Source organism: Vitis vinifera, chromosome 10 (assembly GCF_030704535.1).
Source record: "Vitis vinifera cultivar Pinot Noir 40024 chromosome 10, ASM3070453v1".
Lineage (NCBI taxonomy): Eukaryota > Viridiplantae > Streptophyta > Magnoliopsida > Vitales > Vitaceae > Vitis > Vitis vinifera.
Window position 1 is genome coordinate 24,910,008 of NC_081814.1, and position 20,120 is coordinate 24,930,127.

The 20,120-nt window shown below is 33.2% G+C and overlaps 2 protein-coding genes across 3 annotated transcripts; both read left to right on the top strand.

Annotated features, from left to right (window-relative positions):
• Window positions 1-331: 331 nt before the first annotated feature.
• LOC100263454 (probable disease resistance protein At4g27220) lies at window positions 332-12,907 on the top strand. 2 transcript variants are annotated; one of them, XM_019222749.2, is made up of 5 exons: window positions 332-3,654; window positions 6,369-6,812; window positions 8,543-8,986; window positions 10,763-11,206; window positions 12,152-12,251. In XM_019222749.2, exons 1-4 carry the CDS (start codon window positions 892-894, stop codon window positions 11,195-11,197), a joined length of 4,086 nt encoding a protein of 1,361 aa, XP_019078294.1. In that variant the 5' UTR covers window positions 332-891; the 3' UTR covers window positions 11,198-11,206; window positions 12,152-12,251. The 2 variants fall into 2 exon arrangements, with proteins under 2 accessions (XP_019078294.1, XP_010655902.1); XM_010657600.3 differs by lacking the exon at window positions 10,763-11,206 and having other exon boundaries at window positions 333-3,654; window positions 12,152-12,907.
• Window positions 12,908-15,679: 2,772 nt separating this feature from the next.
• On the top strand, window positions 15,680-17,324 carry LOC132254581 (uncharacterized). The gene is made up of 2 exons (XM_059740474.1): window positions 15,680-16,554; window positions 16,662-17,324. The coding sequence occupies exons 1-2, from the start codon at window positions 15,732-15,734 to the stop codon at window positions 16,688-16,690; spliced, it is 852 nt and encodes a 283-aa protein (XP_059596457.1). The 5' UTR covers window positions 15,680-15,731; the 3' UTR covers window positions 16,691-17,324.
• The last annotated feature ends 2,796 nt before the right edge of the window (window positions 17,325-20,120 follow it).

The window sequence follows — 20,120 nt, forward strand, 5'->3', positions numbered from 1 at the left end:
TCTTATCATTATTGTGAAAATATCACTTTCGTTTCTAATGTCCGTTTAAAATTATAAAATTTTATAATGTGAACTAATATTCATGCTATTTTTTTATTTTTTATTTTCTTATACTCTAAATAAAAGGGTTTAAGATTTCACAATATGATGATGGAAGTTTTAATTGTTATATTTTTTAAAATTCTGTGAATATAATAATAGTATGATGATGGTGAGTAATGAGGGAGTCTGAGGTTAGGTGGCGAAAGTCCAAAAAGCAAGAACTCAGAAGATTCCACCTATTATTAATAAAACACCCTTTCCTTCTAACCAAACTATTTTCACATTCAGAAAACTGCTATTCTGCTATTCGGCTATTCTGCCTGCTCAAAAGTCAATATCTGAAGTTGGCTTGCTGCTCTCCTTTCTCCTTTCACCAAAACAACCGTTTCCTCGTCGATTTATCACCCAATACTCACTGCTGTTTCCCATTTTTTCATTTTCCTTCTCTCCGTCTCTCCCTCTTGCCAGAAAGCCTTTTACTTATTTTCGTTTTGGGGATCACTGAATTCCAAAATCCAAAGCTTTCTCAATCTCTTCACTCTGTAACCCTTTTCTCTTTTTTATCTACTATTTCTTCTTCTTTACCAGTAATCACTCTCCTTTTCCATTTTCCTGATTTGTGTCTCTCCTTTCCTCTCCTCTCTTCCTGAAAGAAAAAAAAAAAAAAAAATCCAGCTCTCTTCCACAAACTCTGCTCTTTTTATACCTCAAACCTTCCATTTCTTCCGTCACAACAGTTTCAATCAAATATCAATCTCTTGCGTATTGTCTTTCTCCTGCTGTGGTTGCTCTATTAATTCTTTATCTGCCTTTGCTCAATTCTCATCGTTTCCTAGAGAGAAGTTGGAAATGGTTGATATTGTTATTTCCGTTGCAGCAAAAGTCGCAGAGTGCCTGGTTGATCCAATTGCACGTCAACTGGGTTATCTCTTTAACTACCGTCGCAACTATGTGGATCTGACTGAGCAAATTGAGATGCTCGATCATGCCAGAGTGAGGCTGCAGCAATCGGTGGAAGAGGCTAATAGGCAAGGGGATGAAATCTTTCCTGATGTTCAGGAGTGGCTTAAGGGTGATGAAAGGATCATCCAAAAGAAAGAGGACTTCATTGAAGATGAAAAGAAAGCAAGCAAGAGCTGTTTCTATTTAAAGTCCCGCTACCAGCTAAGCAAGCAAGCAAAGAAGCAGGCTGGGGACATTGTTCTTAAAATCCAACAAGCTCATAACTTTGGTGACAGAGTATCGTATCGCCCTTCTCCTCCTCCTCTTCCATTCATCAGCTCTGCATCTTTCAAAGATTATGAAGCTTTCCAGTCAAGAGAGTCTACTTTTAACCAAATTATGCAGGCCTTGAGAAACGAAAATATGCGCATGATCGGTGTCTGGGGAATGGGCGGCGTGGGCAAAACCACTCTTGTCAAACAAGTAGCCCAACAAGCGGAGGAAAACAAGCTCTTTCACAAGGTGGTCATGGCCTTAAACATATCCCAAACTCCCAACATCGCAGAAATTCAAGGAAAAATTGCAAGAATGTTGGGTTTGAAATTTGAGGCGGAGGAGGATAGAGCAGGTCGCCTGAGGCAAAGGTTGAAGAGAGAGGAGAAAATCCTGGTGATCTTAGATGATATCTGGGGGAAACTTGACTTGCGAGATATAGGAATTCCTGATGGAGATGATCACAAGGGGTGCAAAGTGCTGCTGACTTCCCGGGAGCAGGAGGTTTTATCTGAAGATATGCGTACTCAAAAGAAGTTCCATCTTCAACATTTAAGTGAAGATGAAGCCTGGAATTTATTCAAGAAGACAGCAGGTGATTCCGTGGAGAAGCCTGAACTGCGTCCCATTGCAGTTGATGTAGCTAAAAAATGTGACGGTCTACCAGTTGCAATTTTCACCATTGCAACTGCATTAAGAGGTAAGAGTAGGGTGAATGTATGGGAGAATGCCTTGGAAGAACTGAGAGGGGCTGCACCAACAAGCATCAGAGGAGTGACTGAAGGCGTCTACTCATGTCTGGAGCTGAGCTACAACCATTTGAAAGGTGATGAAGTAAAGTCATTGTTTTTACTTTGCGCTTTGCTGGGGGATGGTGATATTTCCATGGATCGCTTGCTACAATTTGCCACGTGTTTGAATTTGTTTGAAGGAATATATTTATGGGAGAAAGCAATAAATAGACTAATTACATTGGTGGAAAACCTCAAAGCCTCAAGCTTGTTGCTTGACCATGAAGGAGATGGTGATAGCTCTTCGAGCTTGCTTTTTGATCACGCTTTTGTCAGAATGCATGATGTTGTTCGAGATGCTGCCAGATCAATTGCATCCAAAGATCCTCATCGATTTGTGGTGAGAGAAGCTGTTGGATCACAAGAAGCTGTTGAATTACGAGAATGGCAGAGGACGGATGAGTGCAGAAATTGCACTCGCATCTCTTTGATATGCAGAAATATGGATGAGCTTCCACAAGGCTTGGTATGTCCGAAACTTGAATTCTTTTTATTGAATTCAAGTAATGATGATGCTTATTTGAAAATTCCAGATGCCTTTTTCCAAGACACCAAACAACTCAGAATTTTAGATTTGTCTAAAGTGTCTCTTACACCATCTCCTTCATCACTTGGTTTTCTTTCAAATCTTCAAACATTGCGTCTAAATCAATGCCAGATCCAAGACATAACAGTAATCGGAGAACTGAAGAAACTACAAGTCCTTAGTTTGGCAGAGTCCTACATTGAACAGCTGCCAAATGAAGTGGCGCAATTGAGTGATCTAAGGATGTTGGATTTGCAGAATTGCTGTTGGCTCAAAGTAATTCCACGAAATGTTATATCAAGTCTATCCCAATTAGAGTATTTGAGTATGAAAGGAAGTTTAAGAATTGAATGGGAGGCGGAAGGATTTAATAGGGGAGAAAGAATTAATGCTTGCCTTTCTGAGCTGAAACACCTGTCTGGTTTGAGGACTTTGGAGGTACAAGTATCAAATCCCAGTTTGTTTCCAGAAGATGATGTGCTCTTCGAAAACCTCAACTTGATCAGATATTCAATACTAATAGGCTATGACTGGCAGATACTAAATGATGAGTATAAAGCCTCAAGAAGGTTGAGTTTGCGAGGGGTTACAAGTCTTTATATGGTGAAGTGCTTCTCCAAGCTGTTGAAGAGAAGTCAAGAACTATACTTGTGCAAATTGAATGATACGAAGCATGTGGTTTATGAGTTAGACAAGGAGGGTTTCGTTGAACTCAAGTATCTCACTCTCGAGGAATGTCCTACCGTTCAATACATCCTTCATTCCAGTACTTCAGTGGAATGGGTTCCACCACCTAATACCTTCTGTATGTTGGAGGAACTGATTCTTACTTGGCTAGATAACTTGGAGGCAGTATGCCATGGCCCAATTCCGATGGGGTCTTTTGGTAATTTAAGAATTCTAAGACTAGAGTATTGTGAGAGGTTGAAATATGTCTTCTCTCTTCCCGCACAATATGGAAGGGAATCAGCTTTTCCTCAACTGCAAAATTTGTACTTGTGTGGTCTCCCAGAGCTCATTAGCTTCTACTCCACAAGAAGCAGTGGTACCCAGGAGTCAATGACATTTTTCAGTCAACAGGTATCTTACTACTCGATATCTAATTTCTGCCATTACTAGTATTTATTTACACTACTTTTACACTAAATAAATAAATTCTAAAAAATAAAAACCAGAATTAAAGAGTAAACTTCAAAACCAAAATTATATAAAATTTTAGTAAAAAGTATTTGTACTTGTCTTCCTTCCTTTCTTATTTTCTTATTTATCATACATTTATTATCTTTATTTTATTTTTCTGAATAAATTTTAAGGCCTAATCTTCACTTTTCTTTTTTCATGAATTTATTATGTTAATTTTTTTTAATAATTTGAAGGCTTAATTCATTCTTTTTTATTATATAATTTTTTGCTTAACTATTTTTAACATAAATATTTTTGTTAATTTTCTTTCAATATTAAACTCTCTTTATTTTCATGAAAGGAATAATTGATACTAATATGGTTTAAAGAAACTTATAAATTTATTTTTGTATTCTAAACCAATAGCAAGGGAGAAGAATCGATTTTGGAATGAATGAAATACTTATTATAAGAGTTATAAAGTTTTAAAATATGAAATACTTTGTTTATAACCCAAAAATAACTATCACCAAACAAAATGTAGAAGAAGAAGAAGATAAACAAAATATAGATATTAATAAAATGACGAGGTTGGAGTTATTGGAAACCAATATTTTATTTTATATTTTTAATTACATAATTTGTGATAGTAAATCAATATTTTGGTAAATATTAGATAAAATATAGTTAATTTGTCTTTATGTTCTAATATTATTAATATGACCATTTATCAAATCACATCAATAAAACCTTTTAAAAATGATAATTAATTAATCAAAAACATTTAGGATAAAATAATCATATACATATTACTCCAACATATAAATGCTCTACTTGTTTTAAGTTATTAAAATTGTATTGGAGAATGAATAAATGAAAAATACTAAAAACAAAGTATTATAGAATGAGAAGTCTATTAGTTTCAGACAATTAATAAAAATAAACTTTCCTTCTAAATGAGTTTCAAGCTGCTTGTAGTGAGGTCTAGTTTAGTTTCATATAATGTAGAAAATACGTAGATAAAATTATGAATTTATTTTGTGCTTTTTCATATTGACATATTCACCTCCACCTCTCTTGTTCTATTTATATGTGTCTAGTTATTGAGAATGTATTAACCAAATGGATCATCAATTGCATAGGTTGCATTCCCTGCCTTGGAGTCCTTGGGTGTATCATTTCTAAATAATCTGAAAGCATTGTGGCACAACCAACTCCCAGCAAATTCCTTTTCCAAACTAAAGCGCTTGGATGTAAGTTGCTGTTGTGAATTGCTGAATGTTTTTCCCCTTTCCGTGGCGAAAGTCCTTGTGCAACTTGAAAACCTAAAGATAGACTATTGTGGAGTACTAGAGGCAATTGTTGCTAATGAGAATGAAGATGAAGCAACATCTTTATTCTTATTCCCTAGACTAACCTCTCTCACACTCTTTTTTTTACCCCAACTCCAAAGATTTTGCTTCGGAAGGTTTACTTTAAGATGGCCACTTTTAAAAGAATTGGAAGTGTGGGGTTGTGATAGGTTTGAAAAGTGAACTTGACAACAAAATTCAACAATCGCTCTTCTTGGTTGAAAAGGTACATGTCAAGCTTTTAATTTAAATTTCTCTAGCCTTTGTTGAGCATTTAAAAATTTTACCTGTTACATGATAGTGCCAATTATCAAACTTTTGCCTTAAAAAAATCCATCCATCTTTTGCGTTTCTTTATTCTTATCTTATTTAAATTTCATTTTTTTCTTAAAATTTATATTCTCTATAAAATCTAAACAAGAGTTTCAAAAAAGAACATACCTCAATAAATAAAGTTAAAAGTAAAATGAAATAAAGTTAAAACTATAAACTAACACTACAAAATCATCTTAGAAAAACCATAAAATAAGCTTTTTTATTTTTTATTTTTTTCATTTTTTTTATTTTTTAAAGTTTATTTTCGTTTTATATATTTGAAGGAAGAAAGTTGCCAAATAAATTATAATTACATTATTAATTAAACCCATTAATATAACTTCTTATATTAGATAATTAAAAAATTTATAAGATGGAATCTAAGATGAATCCATGCATCATATTGTAAATTAGTTTACCATAAAATCCAATTCAAAGTTGTAAAAATTCGAAACTAGATAGTTTAGTGTCCATTTGGATACACTTAAAAAAAAATAAAAAAAAATCAGAAATTTGTTTATAAAAGCAAATTTTCTTATACAAAAAGTATAGATTTGCCTTATTTCCTTAAAAATAATTTTAAAAAAAATTAAAATCCGAGGTAGTAAAATTTTTGGTATTCATAATTTTTTTAAACATTTTTTTAAAGTATTACTTACATAATGTAACCCTCTAAGAGTTCTTGTATCTTATATAAAAGTTAAAAAAATAAATAAAATAAAATAAAATAAAAATAAAAACCTCTTATTACCTCATTTGGAAAGCAAAATTTGGAGGTCTTTTTTTTTTTTTTTTTAAAGTTTCATTGGATCTTCAAAATCTGGAGGCTTTTTCTTTTCTTTTCTTTTCTTTTCTCTTTCTTGATCTTCTTCAATCTAGTTTAAATTTTGTACTTTGTTATATTGATATATTCTCCTTTAACCTCTTATTTTCTATTTATATGTGTCTAATTATTAGGAATGTATATGTATATATTATTAACTAAAGGGATCATCAATTGCACAGGTTGCACTCCCAGGCTTGGAGTCCTTGTCTGTACGTAGACTAAATAATATAAGAGCATTGTGGCCTGACCAACTTCCAGCAAATTCATTTTCCAAATTAAGGAAATTGGAAGTAAGTGGATGCAACAAATTGCTAAATCTTTTTCCGGTTTCTGTGGCGAGTGCTCTTGTGCAACTTCAGGACCTACGAATATTCTTGAGTGGAGTGGAGGCAATTGTTGCCAATGAAAATGTAGATGAAGCAGCACCTTTACTCTTATTCCCTAACCTTACCTATCTCAAACTCTCCGATTTACACCAACTCAAAAGATTTTGCTCTAGAAGGTTTAGTTCAAGCTGGCCACTTCTGAAAGAATTGGAAGTGGTCGATTGTGCTAAAGTGGAGATACTCTTTCAACAAATAAATTTGGAATGTGAACTTGAGCCACTCTTCTGGGTAGAACAGGTGCGAGTTTACCCTTCCTTGAATTTTCTAAATTTTATATGTTACATTATAGATCTTAATCTTTTTAGCTATGTTACATTGTTTTAATCTTAAACTTTAATATCATAGGAATTTAAAGCGATTTATATTTTGTTGCTAAATTAATCATACTACATAAACTGATGTGAATATGGAGAATAATATACAATTAATTACAAGTAATAGATTTTTTGGAGGTGCAACAAACATAGCGATTGTGTACAAGAATACTAGAAACTAGAACCAATTATTTATAAAATTATCCTACTTGACTTATGATAAAAAAAAAAAATTACTTTGGATTTTTTTAATATAATCATTTTTAATTAATATTAATTAAACTTAAATACTGCATGTGATGCCTTAAGAACGAGTTTATTTAATTGAGCATACAAAATCGCATTAATTTATAGTGGTGTTCATTTAGAATTTAACAAAAAAAAAATGTTGATGTTTTATTTGAATTAATATGCAATATTCCCTAGACTAACCTCTCTCATACTCAATACTTTACACCAACTCCAAAGATTTTGCTTCAAAAGGTTTACTTCAAGATGGGCACTTTTAAAAAAATTGATAGTGCTCAATTGTGGTAAAGTGGAGATACTATTTCAAGAAGTAGGTTTGAAATGTGAACTTGACAACAAAATTCAACAATCACTCTTTTTGGTCGAAAAGGTACATGTCAAGTTACATGATAGCGCCAATTATCAAACTTTTGCCTTAAAAAAATTCATCCACCTTTTGCCTTTCTTTATTCTTATCTTATTTAAATTTCATTTTTTTCTTAAAATTTATATTCTCTATAAAATCTAAACAAGAGTTTCAAAAAAGAACATACCTCAATAAATAAAGTTAAAAGTAAAATGAAATAAAGTTAAAACTATAAACTAATAGTACCCTACAAAATCATCTTAGAAAAACTATAAAAAAAAGTTTTTTTATTTTTTATTTTTTTTCATTTTTTTATTTTTTAAAATTTATTTTCATTTTATATACTTGAAGGAAGAAAGTTGCTAAATAAATTATAATTACATTATTAATTCAACCCATTAATATAATGTCTTATATTAGATAATTAAAAAAATTTATAGATGGAATCTAAGATGAATCCATGCATTATATTGTAAATTAGTTTACCATAAAATCCAATTCAAAGTTGTAAAAATTAAAAACTAGATAGTTTAGTGTCCATTTGGATACACTTAAAAAAAAAAAACAGAAATTTGTATATAAAGGTAGAACATCTTATACAAAAAGTATAGATTTACCTTATTTTTTAAAAAATAATTTTTCAAAAAATTTTTTAGATATCACAATTTTTTTAAAGTATTACTTGTATCTTATATAAAAGTTAAAAAAAAAAAATCCGTTTTCCATGGCTAGTTAAAATACGTTTTCCATAGAAGTTAATCAAATTTGAAAGAGAGGCAAAGAAAAAAGAAAAGAAAATCCTCTTATTACCTCATTTCGAAAGGAAAATTTGGAGGTTTTTTTTTTTTTTTTAAGTTTCATTGGATCTTCAAAATCTGGAGGCTTTTTCTTTTCTTTTCTTTTCTTTTCTTTTCTCTTTCTTGATCTTCTTCAATCTAGTTAAATTTTGTGCTTTGTTATACTGATATATTCTCCTTTAACCTCTTATTTTCTATTTACATGTGTCTAATTATTAGGAATGTATATATTATTAACCAAAGGGATCATCAATTGCACAGGTTGCACTCCCAGGCTTGGAGTCCTTGTCTGTATGCAGACTAAATAATATAAGAGCATTGTGGTCTGACCAACTTCCAACAAATTCATTTTCCAAATTAAGGAAATTGGAAGTAAGTGGATGCAACAAATTGCTAAATCTTTTTCCGGTTTCTGTGGCGAGTGCTCTTGTGCAACTTCAGGACCTACGAATATTCTTGAGTGGAGTGGAGGCAATTGTTGCCAATGAAAATGTAGATGAAGCAGCACCTTTACTCTTATTCCCTAACCTTACCTCTCTCAAACTCTCCGATTTACACCAACTCAAAAGATTTTGCTCTGGAAGGTTTAGTTCAAGCTGGCCACTTCTGAAAGAATTGGAAGTGGTCGATTGTGATAAAGTGGAGATACTCTTTCAACAAATAAATTTGGAATGTGAACTTGAGCCACTCTTCTGGGTAGAACAGGTGCGAGTTTACCCTTCCTTGAATTTTCTAAATTTTATATGTTACATTATAGATCTTAATCTTTTTAGCTATGTTACATTGTTTTAATCTTAAACTTTAATATCATAGGAATTTAAAGCGATTTATATTTTGTTGCTAAATTAATCATACTACATAAACTGATGTGAATATGGAGAATAATATACAATTAATTACAAGTAATAGATTTTTTGGAGGTGCAACAAACATAGCGATTGTGTACAAGAATACTAGAAACTAGAACCAATTATTTATAAAATTATCCTACTTGACTTATGATAAAAAAAAAAAATTACTTTGGATTTTTTTTAATATAATCATTTTTAATTAATATTAATTAAACTTAAATACTGCATGTGATGCCTTAAGAACGAGTTTATTTAATTGAGCATACAAAATCGCATTAATTTATAGTGGTGTTCATTTAGAATTTAACAAAAAAAAAATGTTGATGTTTTATTTGAATTAATATGCAATATTCCCTAGACTAACCTCTCTCATACTCAATACTTTACACCAACTCCAAAGATTTTGCTTCAAAAGGTTTACTTCAAGATGGGCACTTTTAAAAAAATTAATAGTGCTCAATTGTGGTAAAGTGGAGATACTATTTCAAGAAGTAGGTTTGAAATGTGAACTTGACAACAAAATTCAACAATCACTCTTTTTGGTCGAAAAGGTACATGTCAAGCTTTTAATTTAAATTTCACTAGCCTTTGCTGAGTATTTAAAAATTTCACCCGTTACATGATAGCGCCAATTATCAAACTTTTGCCTTAAAAAAATTCATCCACCTTTTGCCTTCTTTATTCTTATCTTATTTAAATTTCATTTTTTTTTCTTAAAATTTATATTCTCTATAAAATCTAAACAAGAGTTTCAAAAAAGAACATACCTCAATAAATAAAGTTAAAAGTAAAATGAAATAAAGTTAAAACTATAAACTAACAGTACCCTACAAAATCATCTTAGAAAAACTATAAAAAAAAGTTTTTTTATTTTTTATTTTTTTTCATTTTTTTTTATTTTTTAAAATTTATTTTCATTTTATATATTTGAAGGAAGAAAGTTGCTAAATAAATTATAATTACATTATTAATTCAACCCATTAATATAATGTCTTATATTAGATAATTAAAAAAATTTATAGATGGAATCTAAGATGAATCCATGCATTATATTGTAAATTAGTTTACCATAAAATCCAATTCAAAGTTGTAAAAATTTAAAACTAGATAGTTTAGTGTCCATTTGGATACACTTTAAAAAAAAAAACAGAAATTTGTATATAAAGGTAGAACATCTTATACAAAAAGTATAGATTTACCTTATTTCTTTAAAAATAATTTTTCAAAATTTTTTTTAGATATCACAATTTTTTTAAAGTATTACTTGTATCTTATATAAAAGTTAAAAAAAAAAATCCGTTTTCCATGGCTAGTTAAAATACGTTTTCCATAGAAGTTAATCAAATTTGAAAGAGAGACAAAGAAAAAAGAAAAAAAAAATCCTCTTATTACCTCATTTGGAAAGCAAAATTTGGAGGTTTTTTTTTTTTTTTTTTTAAGTTTCATTGGATCTTCAAAATCTGGAGGCATTCTCTTTTCTTTTCTTTTCTTTTCTCTTTCTTGATCTTCTTTTTGTGCTTTATTATACTGATATATTCTCCTTTAACCTCTTATTTTCTATTTACATGTGTCTAATTATTAGGAATGTATATGTATATATTATTAACCAAAGGGATCATCAATTGCACAGGTTGCATTCCCAGGCTTGGAGTCCCTGTATGTACATGGACTAGATAATATAAGAGCATTGTGGCCTGACCAACTTCCAGCAAATTCGTTTTCCAAATTAAGGAAATTGAAAGTAATTGGATGCAACAAATTGCTAAATCTTTTTCCGCTTTCTATGGCGAGTACTCTTTTGCAACTTGAGGACCTACATATATCGGGGGGTGAAGTGGAGGCAATTGTTGCCAATGAAAATGAAGATGAAGCAGCACCTTTACTCTTATTCCCTAACCTTACCTCTCTCACACTCCGTCATTTACACCAACTCAAAAGATTTTACTTTGGAAGGTTTAGTTCAAGCTGGCCACTTCTGAAAAGATTGAAAGTGCACAATTGTGATAAAGTGGAGATACTCTTTCAACAAATAAGTTTGGAATGTGAACTTGAGCCACTCTTTTAGGTAGAACAGGTATGAGTTTACCCTTCCTTGAATTTTCTAAATTTTATATGTTACATTATAGATCTTAATCTTTTTAGCTAAAGTTACATTGTTTTAATCTTAAACTTTAATATCATAGGAATTTAAAGCGATTTTAAGTAAACTTATATTTTGTTGCTAAATTAATCATACTACATAAACTGATGTGAATATGGAGAATAATATACAATTAATTACAAGTAGTAGATTTTTTGGAGGTGCAACAAACATAGTGATTGTGTACAATAATACTAAAAACTAGAACCAATTATTTATAAAACTATCCTACTTGACTTATGATAAAAATAAATTACTTTGGATTTTTTTTTAATATAATCATTTTTAATTAATATTAATTAGACTTAAACACTTCATGTGATGCCTTAAGAATGAGTTTATTTAATTGAATTTCATACAAAATTGCATTAATTTATAGTGGTGTTTATTTAGAATACAACAAAAAAAAAAAAATGTTGATGTTTTATTTGAATTAATGTGCAATATTGATCCAATCTATTTTTAGCCACGTTGCATCAAAACTTGTCAAAGTGTACCTTGATTATTTAGATACAGTAGTTCATTATGCCTTGTATGGAAAACAACAACAACAACAATTATAACAATAATAGTGTTTACATATTTTCTCCTAATAGCTCTTTGATCAAGAAGGAAATATAATTATTAAATATATAAATGTTAGGTTTGTAGATGAAATGAACTTGATTTACAATTTTTTCTATTTACTATGGTACCATAGCCTTATTTTTCAAGTGGTCATGAGTTTGAACTTGAAGGCTTGTTTATTTTTATCATTTATTGAGCTATTTGCAAGCTCAAAGAGGATTGTTGTATATGTGTGTATATATAACTTATTTATTTATTAAAAAAAATCACATAAATGAAATGTCATTCCTCTTATGTAATATGGTTTGCCAGGAAGCATTTCTTAATTTGGAAGAACTAAGATTGAGCTTAAAGGGCATTGTGGAGATATGGCGAGGCCAATTTTCAAGGGTGTCTTTTTCAAAGTTAAGCTATTTGAAGATAGAACAGTGTCAAGGTATTTCGGTTGTGATTCCCTCAAATATGGTTCAAATACTACATAATCTAGAAAAACTAAAGGTGAGAATGTGTGATTCAGTGAATGAGGTTATCCAAGTAGAAATAGTGGGAAATGATGGACATGAACTAACAGATAATGAGATTGAGTTCACCAGATTAAAGAGTTTGACACTTCATCATTTGCCAAATCTGAAAAGCTTTTGCTCATCAACAAGATATGTCTTCAAATTCCCATCCTTGGAAACAATGCACGTGAGAGAATGTCATGGGATGGAATTTTTCTACAAGGGAGTCTTAGACACACCAAGGCTAAAAAGTGTAAGATATCACTTTTTCGAAGAATGTTGGCAGGATGACCTAAATACCACCATACGCAAGAAGTTCATGGAACAGGCCAGGTATGAATGGAATGCAAAACTTCTCAAGAGTTAGGAATTTGCGAAAGTCATTTTCGCATGAATGTGCAAAACTTCTCAAGAGCATGCGAACTCGTCCAAAGAGGGGTTTAAATGTTGTAACCAACCAACTTCAATTTTGCATGTTCAAATGAAAATTGTGTGAAAATGTCATTATTGGTACTAAATCTCATATTTTTTTAATTTGAAAAGTTCCAAAAGCGTATTGAGATGATGCTGAGTGTCCTTCATTTGTTTGAACTATGAATAGTTGAAATTTGGGAAATGAAGCTTAATTTGACAAGGGTTTTTTATTCAATTGATTAAAATTTGGGATTTTTTTTCTTTTCAAATTATCTTAAATGACCACTACAATACAAATTAGGTAAATTCATTAAATTCTTGAAGTTAAATTTAATGAAATTGAATAGTTACATTATGTAAATCAGTAAAAGACGATTTAAGATGAATTAAATATATAATTTGAATTGGTCCTTTAAATTAAATCACCTAAGTTGAATATAAATAAGATTTTGATTTAAAACTAAATAAAAAATCGATTTAGATGAAAATTTATATTTTCAATATAACCTGATGAAGAGTAAATCTCAACAACCATTCACCATAGAGATTGTTTTCAAGAGAATCTTAACTCTAAGATTTTTTTTTTTCATATTAATCTTCTTTCAAAATTTGATTCTTTTTTATTGAATTGTTCTTCCTAATTTGAAATCATTGCTATTTTCATTTTTATTATGAATTGTCACTCCAATTACACTTTATCACATTCATTTTTTTCTTCCCATTTAAGCCTTGATTACCAAAAATAATTCATCCTAATGGACGATATTTTAAACCGTTATACTACCATGGCTTTTACTAAAAGTCATTTCTTATCAAGTAAAGGCTACCTTAGAATAGTGAATTAGATTAAAAATCTTGTTTTAATACAATAAACGACAAAAATCATTGATCAACATCTGAATAATTGAATGAGGGTACAAGCACATAAAATCAAGATATAAAAAAACCAATGATCATAATACAAAAATAATGACAACTAAGTATAAAATAATGATAAGATGCATAGTCATAGATGATAGAATAAATGTGGACCGACAATATATTAAACATTGTCCAGGATTAAGCTATCTTTTAACATGCAATTTCTGATTTAACCTTGAGTATGGGCCACCTAATGTGTAGAGCCCAATGCCATCACGGGCTTTAGATGATGGGCCTAAGGCCCGTGAGGCCCAATAACCAATGGGTATGGTCCCTAAGGCAGGAGGGTATAAAAGGGCTTTGGCTTGTGTCTTTTGTTACAATCACATCTTTTGAAAAGAACTTAACCGCTCTCTCTCCCGCTCCCATTGCCTGAGAGAATCCAGAGGTGGTGCCCTCCATCAGTCTTAGAAGATTCATACCATCTTCATCAAAACGTCAAATGGATTCAGGTTGGATCTCTATCCAAAGATAAAAGATCAAAGGAATGTTTTTTGAATGCTTGATATACATATATCCTGTTTTGTGTTTTGGGTGATAATGGATTAAGAAATCTAACAATTGGTATCAGAGCATAGGTTCCCATTTTCCCCAAAACCACATTCAAGTTCTTCCCGTTGCATGTTGCATTGGGAATCAAACAGATCCAGGACCCTTTAAAGGATCCTAATTATATCTAACTAGTAAAGTGTAATTAAATAGAAAATGGATTTAGACGCGGCATCCTTTACAGTGCCATAGGAAGTGTGCTTTAAGGCGCCACATGGAGGAGCCACTCAGACGCGGCGTTCAGACGCCGTTAAGGGGCTATTATGCAGCGCCCTTCAGGAGCCAATGGAGGCGCCATACCAGGCACCAGTGGAGGCGCCGTCCAAGCGCCAGTGGGGGGCGCCGTCCAGGCGCGGGCCGTTGTTCAGGCGACGTTCAGCGCCATTCAGAGCGCGGTTCAACCAGCGCCATTAAGGGACGCTTCAGGGTGCCATTAAGGGGCGCTTCAGGGCGCCATTCCAGCGTCTTTCAGGGCCATGTTTGCAGGCGTCGCCACTGGTGCGCGCTGCTGGTGCTTGCGCCGCTGGTGCGCGCCTTCAAAGGGATCGGAAAGGTGCCGTTTCCGGCACCGTTTTGACCCCCCGTTCAGGCGTGTTTAAAGCACGCCGCTCCAGTGCCTTCAAGCGCTGCTTCCAGCGCTGTCTGCAGCGACATTAAGGCGCCTTTGGGCGCCACTGCCGGCGCCTCTTCCGGCGCCTCTTCCGGCGCCACTGCCGACGCCTCTTCCGGCGCCGTTCAAGGCGTGCTTGAGGCGTACTGTTGGAGGCCAACGCCATGAATGGCGTTTTTTGATTAAAAAAAAAAAAAAAAAAAAGGAAAATGGAGGAAAGGCCATCTAGGGAGCTTGAACCCATGACCTGGGTTATACCAAGGCCACGACTGAACCACTACACTAAGTTTCCATTTTATGCATTAATTGATATATATATATATATATATATATATATATATATTCATTCTAGTATTTATGCTTTAATTGATATATATATACATGCTGTTATGTTTCAATTGGTATAGATATATACATAAGTTTATGCATAAATAAATAGATGAATAATTTTAATTAAATTATTTCTTACTATATTTGTGTTTTATATTTTAAAATAAATGAATTATGTATATTTGTTGCCAAAGTAACGTGTTACATAATTTTATTTGTTTTTGAAATATATAAGCATGGTATTATTGTATAAAATAATCAACCCAAAGGAGGATTATTTTAATATAATAATAAATAAAGTAATCATAAATATGTGACATAAAGTTTACCTTGCATTCGATATGTTAGTCCAAAGACAAACATATTATTTTCGGTTTTATTGTCAATATTTATGAATTAATATTGAAAAAGGGATGTCATTTACAAGTTGATATTTCTGTCCAAAGACTGAATATTGATGTTTGTGCTAGGTATCTTGTTAAATGTCCACATGCATATATATGTTAAATGTTTATTTATTCATATATGTATGATGCTTATGTGACTGATTGTGAGCTTTATTATTATGAATTCAGCATCTTCTATATCTGCAAATGTTAATAACATTCCTGTGCTTAACGGCACAAATTTCAAGAAATGGAAAGAGCACGTTATAATTGTGCTCGGGTGCATGGATTTAGACTTTGCATTAAGGGAGGATCGCCCTTCAGATCTTACTAGTGCCAGCACTGCTGAGCAAAGGTCTACTATGGAAAAATGGGAGCGATCCAATCGCATGAGTCTAATGATTATGAAGCACTCAATTCCAGAAGCAATAAGGGGTGCAATACCTGAGGAAACCCAAGCCAAGGCATTCTTGGACCAGATAGCAAACCGATTCGCTGCAAACGAAAAGGTTGAGACAAGCACTATTCTTAGTAAGCTTGTCTCTATGCGGTATAAAGGGAAAGAGAATATCAGGGAGTACATTATGGAAATGTCTAATCTTGTGACGAGACTCAAGGCACTAAAGTTAGAGTTGTCGGAAGACATACTCGTGCACTTGGTCTTGATCTCTCTGCCTACACAATTTAGTCCATTCAAAATCAGTTATAATACACAAAAGGAAAAATGGACTTTGAATGAGCTTATTGCTCAATGTGTGCAAGAGGAAGAGAGATTGAAGCAAGAAAAGATAGAAAGTGCTCACTTGGCTTCCACATCTCAGGGATTTGGTACCAACAAGAAAAGAAAGAGGGACAATAAAGGAAAACAAACTGCAGTTTCTGGGACATCAAAGCAAAAGGAGCAAAAGAAACAAGATAAGGAGATCACTTGTTTCTTTTGCAAAAAGGCTGGTCATATGAAGAAGACATGTACCAAATACGCTGCTTGGCGTGAAAAGAAAGGTACACTTCTCAACTTTGTTTGTTCAGAAATTAATTTAGCTGTAGTGCCTACTGACACTTGGTGGATAGATACGGGTGCAACTACTCACATAAGTGTCACTATGCAGGGTTGCCTAAGGAGCCGAATGCCAACTGATGGTGAAAGATACATCTATGTGGGAAATGGCAACAAGGCTGCAGTCAAGGCTATTGGTCTTTTCAGATTACAGTTAGACTCTAGATGTACATTGGATTTGGAAGAGACTTTTGTAGTACCGTCGTTTAGACGGAATTTAATTTCTGTTTCATGTTTGGACAAATTTGGATATTGTTGTTCATTTGGAAATGGAATGGTTAGTCTTTATCTAAATTCAAATATTATTGGTACAGGTAGTCTAACAGACAAACTATATAAATTGAACATAAAGGCCACTGATGGAAATGAAACCTTGCATTCAAGTAATTATGGCATTAAGCGAAAATTAATGAATGAGAATTCATCAATGTTATGGCACAAGCGTTTGGGTCATATTTCAAATCAACGAATTCAAAGGCTTGTGTCAGAAGGAATTCTTGATCCACTTGATTTCTCAGACTTTCAAGTCTGTATAGAGTGCATTAAGGGAAAACAAACAAATATGAAGAAAAAGAATGCCAATAGGTGCAGTGACGTCTTGGAATTGATACATACAGACATTTGTGGTCCATTTCCTACCCCTTCATGGAATGGACAACAATATTTTATCACTTTCATTGACGATTACTCGCGTTATGGCTATCTTTATTTGATTCATGAAAAATCTCAGTCATTGGATGTGTTCAAGAATTTCAAAGCTGAAGTTGAGAACCAACTAAGCAAGAAAATAAAGGCCGTCAGATCTGACCGTGGAGGTGAATACTATGGTAGATATGACGGATCAGGTGAACAACGTCTAGGGCCATTCGCCAAATTTTTGATGGAGTGTGGTATCGTTCCTCAGTACACCATGCCAGGGACTCCGAGCCAAAATGGTGTAGCAGAGAGGCGAAACCGTACTCTTAAGGATATGGTAAGAAGTATGATCAATCATTCCACCTTACCAGAATCACTTTGGGGCGAAGCCATTAAAACTGCAGTTTATATTTTGAATAGAGTACCAAGCAAAGCAGTAGCCAAAACCCCATATGAGTTATGGACTAGCAAGAAACCTAGTATTAGGCACTTGCATGTCTGGGGTTGTCCAGCTGAAGCTAGGCCTTACAAGCCAAATGAAAAGAAATTGGACTCCAGAACAGTGAGCTGCTACTTTGTAGGGTATTCTGAAAGGTCAAGAGGTTTCAAATTTTATGATCCCTCAACTAGATCCTTCTTTGAAACGGGCAATGCTAAGTTCATTGAGGATGTTGAGTTAAGTGGGAGAGAGCCATTAAGAAAGGTGGTCTTTGAAGAGGAATTTGTTAATATTCCTATTATTACGACTGGACATGGTCATATTATGTTTAATGACACTATTCAGAATGTACAGTCTATAACAGGGATTCAAGACACACCTGAGATTCCTCCTGCTCAAGTTATGGAACCGATTCAAGTTCATCAAGAGGTAACTCAACAACCTCAAGAACCTCAAGTACAAGTGCCACTAAGGAGATCCACTAGAGAAAGGAGAAGTACAATTTCAGATGATTATGTTGTATATCTCCAAGAACATGAGTTTGACATGGGTCTGGAAAACGATCCAATTTCAGTAAGTCAAGTCAAACAAAGTTCTAATTCTGAAAAGTGGATAGAAGCCATGAAGGATGAGATGAAATCAATGAAAGACAATGGTGTATGGGACCTAGTAGAGTTGCCTAAAGGTGTAAAACCGATTGGTTGTAAATGGATTTTTAAAACCAAGCGGGATTCAAAAGGCAATATTGTTAGGTATAAGGCACGCCTAGTTGCAAAAGGTTTCACTCAAAAGGAAGGCATTGATTATAAGGAGACATTTTCACCAGTTTCATCAAAGGACTCCTTTAGAATCATCATGGCACTTGTAGCTCATTATGATTTAGAGCTACATCAAATGGACGTTAAAACTGCGTTTCTTAATGGCAACATTGATGAGACAATATACATGGTGCAACCGGAGAACTTTGAGTCTCATGATTCAAAGCAACTTGTATGCAGATTAAAAAGGTCCATATATGGTTTAAAGCAAGCATCCCGACAATGGTACCGAAAGTTTGATCAAGTGATTACTTCATTTGGTTTTAAAGAGAACACTGTTGATCAATGCATATACCTTAAGTTCAATGGGAGCAAATTCATTATCTTGGTGTTATATGTTGATGATATTCTACTTGCAAGCAGTGATGTGGGACTTTTGCATGAAACCAAGCGATTTCTGTCTAGTAAATTTGACATGAAGGATCTTGGTAATGCATCTTTTGTGCTGGGTATACAGATCCATAGGGATCGTTCAAGAGGTATACTTAGGTTATCACAAAAGGCCTACATCGATAAGGTGTTGAGTAGATTTGGCATGAGCAATTGTGCACCAGGAGACACGCCTGTAGCAAAAGGCGATAAGTTTAGTTTGCACCAATGTCCGAAAAATGAACTTGAGAAAAAAGATATGGAGAGATTTCCCTATGCCTCGGCAGTAGGAAGTCTCATGTATGCACAAGTTTGTATGCGTCCGGATATTGCGTACATTGTTGGAATGTTAGGCAGATATTTAAGTAACCCAGGTATGGATCATTGGAAAAAGGCAAAACGGGTTATGCGGTACTTACAAAGAACTAAAGATTACATGCTCACATACCGTAGATCAAGTCACTTAGAGATCGTGGGATATTCGGACTCCGATTTCGCGAGATGTCTTGATAGTAGGAGATCCACTTCAGGCTACATCTTCATGTTAGCTGGAGGAGCAGTTTCATGGAAAAGTGTTAAACAAACACTTGTTGCTTCTTCCACCATGGAGGCAGAATTCATAGCCTGTTACGAAGCATCAAACCATGGGATATGGCTGCGGAATTTTGTCACTCAGTTACGAATAGTTGATGGGATTGAGAAACCATTGAGAATCAACTGTGATAATAAGGCCGCAAAATTATATTCTAAGAACAACTGAAGTTCGTCAAAGTCCAAACACATTGACATCAAGTTCTTGGTTGTGAAAGAGAGAGTTCAGAGTCTTCAAGTATCGATTGAACACATAAGTACAAACTCCATGATTGCGGATCCGCTCACTAAGGGTTTGCCACCCAAAGTATATCATGAGCACGTCACACATATGGGTGTTGTACACATTGATGATGTGTCAGAATAGTGGGAGTTTGTATTTAGATTTTGTGTTTATTTTCTTGATGTGATATTATGTTGTGTTATCTGTACAGACCTTGATTTTAAAGACTATTGTATTTGAACACTCTGAATTGAAATGATGACTTTCAGAAGCAGTTTAGCATCAAGTGTTGAAAGTGTTATTTGACTATCTTTTAGTCATAAAATAGGACCAATTGGAAATAGACATATTAAAGATCATATGCTATGTAATTTCCATGCTACACATCCATACTTGATCCATGTTGCTAATTTTGTTAATGTTGTGATCGATGAT

Excerpts from the sequence above, each read along its gene's own strand:
- LOC100263454 (XM_010657600.3), top strand. The coding sequence starts at position 892 with ATGGTTGATATTGTTATTTCCGTTGCAGCAAAAGTCGCAGAGTGCCTG. Across the intron at positions 3,655-6,368 it reads TGACATTTTTCAGTCAACAG|GTTGCACTCCCAGGCTTGGA; the intron begins GTATCTTACTAC and ends TCAATTGCACAG. Across the intron at positions 8,987-12,151 it reads CACTCTTCTGGGTAGAACAG|GAAGCATTTCTTAATTTGGA; the intron begins GTGCGAGTTTAC and ends ATGGTTTGCCAG.
- LOC132254581 (XM_059740474.1), top strand. The coding sequence starts at position 15,732 with ATGAATTCAGCATCTTCTATATCTGCAAATGTTAATAACATTCCTGTG. Across the intron at positions 16,555-16,661 it reads TGCTTGGCGTGAAAAGAAAG|GGTTGCCTAAGGAGCCGAAT; the intron begins GTACACTTCTCA and ends GTCACTATGCAG.